A 3621-nucleotide genomic window follows, 5' to 3' on the forward strand; every position below is an offset into this window, starting at 1 on the left:
TCAAGGACTCAAATCTTGTGAGCCTTTGGCCCAAATCGGCACGGCCCGGAGAGGAACGGCAAGCTCCAGCGCGGCGCCGAAGCGATCGCTGAGGTCAACGTCGCCGGGCACCATCCCGTCCGGCAGCCTCCATTCAAACACGTGGAGCAACGATGCCAGCACCATTGGCACGACCGCTACGGCCAGCGGCATCCCGGGGCACGCCCTCCGCCCCGACCCGAACGGTATGTACTCGAACGACCTCCCCCGGAAGTCCACCTCCCTCTCCAAGAACCTTTCCGGCGTGAACGCCTCCGGCTCCGGCCACACCTCGGGGTCCCTTCCTATGGCCCAAACGTTGATGAAGACGCGGGCGCCCTTGGGCACCGAGAAGCCGCCGAGCGTCACGCCGGACTCCGACACCTCGTGCGGCAGCAACAGCGGCCCAGGCGGGTGCAGCCGCAGCGTCTCCTTCAGAACGGCCTGGAGGTACGGGAGCTTGGCGAGGTCACCTTCCTCTGCATTGCCGGATCCAAACGCTTCCTTGAGCTCGGCACGTGCCTTGGCCATTTTGGTCGGGTTGCGGAGAAGCTCCGCCATCGCCCACTCCACCGTCGTCGTGGTCGTGTGGCTCCCAGCAATGAACAGATCCTGGGGTCAAGACAGAGATGAATTCAGAAGACTATGCCTTCATGATTAATGGGTCATTCGCAGAATGTGATGTATATACCGTGAGGAGAGCTCGAATCACCGGCCGCTCGAGCTGGGACTTGGCGTGGAGATCCAGCAGCGAATCCAGCAGGTCACCGTGCGTCTCGGTGGTGCTGCTCAGCCGACGGTCTATGACAGCATCGAAGAACTGGTAGAATCTATCGAGATTCGCCGTGACCGCGCGGCGACGGCGGCTGAGGTCGAGACCGCTGAGGAATGGATAGAAGTCGGAGATGTTGGGCTTGGTCGTCTCCGCGACGGAGTCGGCGATAAGCTCCTTGAACTCCTGCCCGGTCACCGACCCCAGCTTGACGACGTCTTCCGAGAACAGGACACTGGACATCATGTTGAGCACGGCGCTGAACACCGGGAGCGCGATGCGCACCGGACTTCCGGAGCTCGCGCTGAAGTGGGCCACGAGCTCCCGGACCTTCTGCTCCTGGATGGCGCGGCTAGCGCCGAGCCGCCGAGACGTGAAGAGCAGGGTGCTCGCCACGGTGCGCAGGTGCTTCCACAGCGGACTGGAGCTCGGGAGCCACACCATGGAGATGCCGCTGTGGCCCATGACGTTGGCGCTGTCAGGGACCCACCGGTTCGAGACTGCGCCGTCCTTCTTGTGGAGCGCCTCGTGCGCGGCGGCCGGCGACGACAGCACGACGGTGGTCGCCATGCCGAGCCGTAAGGACATTACGGGGCCGTAGGACGCCGACAGGCCAGCGAGTGCGCGATGCAGCTCGCCGCCCCGTAGCAGATTGGGAATATTGCCGATGACCGGGAACGGCGTCGGGCCCGGCGGTGCAGGCGCACCGGCGGGGAGCTTGGTCGTCGACTTCCTCCATAGGAAGCACAGAAGTGGAATACAGAGTAGCGAGATGCACACGGACAAGAGTGTCAGCTCCATAACTGATGTCGGCACACAAGATCGAAGAAAGATCTGTCGATGTATTTTGACTTGCAAGGTTGCGTGACGAAGATGCCGACTTATGTATGTTCCCAGATTTTCTCATTTGTGAGATAAAAAACCACATAACTTGTTTCTCAAGGTTCAAACCTAACGACTAGGTTGTATATATGTTTTCAAAAGTTGCAAGTTGCAAGGGCGCATCTCTTTTTGATCAAGTTGGGAAAAACAAGATGATTTGTCCAGTAATGCAGCTTCTATTATTCTGAAGACAAGTGGAAAAGGACCAAGTTGTGAAGACAAGTTGAGCAACTGTGCTAGTTTTCTATGTTCTAGATTTTAAATTTCAAGACTAATTGAATCCGAGATGAATCATGTGGCTACATGGCTACAATTGTTTACCTCAAAATGAAGTCAATACTACACAGGGTTTTACAAGTTCAGCAATGAATAAGTTAGAGCATCCCCACTCGTCTCCCCGACTAGGCCCCCCTAGCGACGTTTTTCCAATTCGGACAGCGTTATTCGGTCCAGTCGCGCCCCCGGTTCCTCGATTTCGTCCGGATTTGGGCCTAAATTCATCTGGCGAGCCCACGCCATCCCCGACCCCCCGGGGAGCGCTCGGGGACTCCGGACGAAACGAAAGCGCGCGAAACTTCCCGCGCGTCTGGTGGCCCCAAATTGTCGGCGAGAGACACCGATCGTCGTCCTCATCGCATCGTCTTCCGCGCGCTGTAAAAGCCTGCCGCCGGTCAGCATTCGCCGGCCGCGTAGCTTCCACGCGGCGAGTTAATGCCGTCGCCTCGGTATCACGCGCAGCTACCTCTATTTATCGCCGATCTACCGCGTCTGCTCCGCATTCACCCCCTCGCTCACCTTCCCCAAATCTTCCCCGATATCGCACGAACCCGCGGCGGCCACAACAATGGCGAACGACGGCGCGACAAACAATGGTTTCGGCCGCCGCTCTCTCCACCAATGGGAGGGGCGGCTCCTCCACATGGCGGGCTACCCGGCGCCGCCGGACTTCCGCGCGCCGGGAGGATGGAGGCTGAGCGCAGGCGGCGTGCCGATCCCGCCGCCGCCAACGGGTGGGGCCGCACTCGAAGCGGCGATCGACGAGGTGCTCGTCACTCTCAGTGACGAGCAGCGCGCGGATCCACGCTTCTTCCCCGACAACTACGATGCGTGGACCGCGTTCTTCCGGCGCAGGTACGAACGCGAGCTTGCCTCGTACGACGGCCCTCCTCCTCCTCCGGCAAGGGACAACGCCGCCGGCCGCCGCCGATGGTGGAGCGCGCCTGGCCGCAACCTCGCAAATGTGCTCGCGCACATCGAGGGCGGGAACTCCCCCGTCCTGGGGATGCCGCCGCCGGTGGCGGCTACCGTGTCGCACCGGCACGGTAGTTCCTGGATGCCGAGGAGGATGGACCCATCCTCCTCCTCGTCTGGCTTGCGGTCGGCATCCAGGTCCGGCGGGTCGACGCCGGCCACCGTCAAGAAGGAGTGGGCGTCTCCTTCGACCGTCAAGAAGGAACCAGCGTCGCCACCGCCGAACAGAGGGCGCAGCAGCGGCGCCCTCGTCATCCGCGACCAGCCTTCCTCTCCGCAGCGCGGGCGGAAGAGGAAGTCGTCGAAGAAGGAGGCCGCCGCGGCCGCCATCAACAACGCCGCATACAAGCTCGCCGAGGAGGAGGCGAAGTGCGCGGAGGATGCCGCCGTGGCGGAGGCGATCGGCAGGTCGCTCAAGGACCTGGTGCCCGCCGACAAAACCCTCCCCGAGGACGCCGCACTGGAGTGGTCGAGGCGCGACTGGGAGCGCCAGGAGGCGGAGCAGCAGCAGCGGCTGCTGGATCTGGCCGCCGCGCGTCAACTCGCCGCCCGCGCTGCCGCACCAACCGCCGGTAGGAACGCCGCACCCAGGGAGGTGATCAAGCTCGAGGAGAGCAGCGACGACGACATCTACCGGCCGTCGCCGCCACGCGCCGGCGGCGCTGGCCAGGGTACGAGCCGCTGGTACGAGGCACCGC

At 62.4% G+C, this 3621-nt stretch overlaps 1 protein-coding gene across 1 annotated transcript; it reads right to left on the reverse strand.

Annotated features, from left to right (window-relative positions):
* Nucleotides 1-1656, reverse strand: LOC124656957 (cytochrome P450 76M5-like). The gene is made up of 2 exons (XM_047195604.1): nucleotides 710-1656; nucleotides 1-630 (listed from the first exon to the last, which is right to left on the reverse strand). The coding sequence occupies exons 1-2, from the start codon at nucleotides 1589-1591 to the stop codon at nucleotides 1-3; spliced, it is 1512 nt and encodes a 503-aa protein (XP_047051560.1). The 5' UTR covers nucleotides 1592-1656.
* Nucleotides 1657-3621: the final 1965 nt, after the last annotated feature.

The sequence above is a fragment of the Lolium rigidum genome, chromosome 5 (genome assembly GCF_022539505.1).
Source record: "Lolium rigidum isolate FL_2022 chromosome 5, APGP_CSIRO_Lrig_0.1, whole genome shotgun sequence".
NCBI lineage: Eukaryota > Viridiplantae > Streptophyta > Magnoliopsida > Poales > Poaceae > Lolium > Lolium rigidum.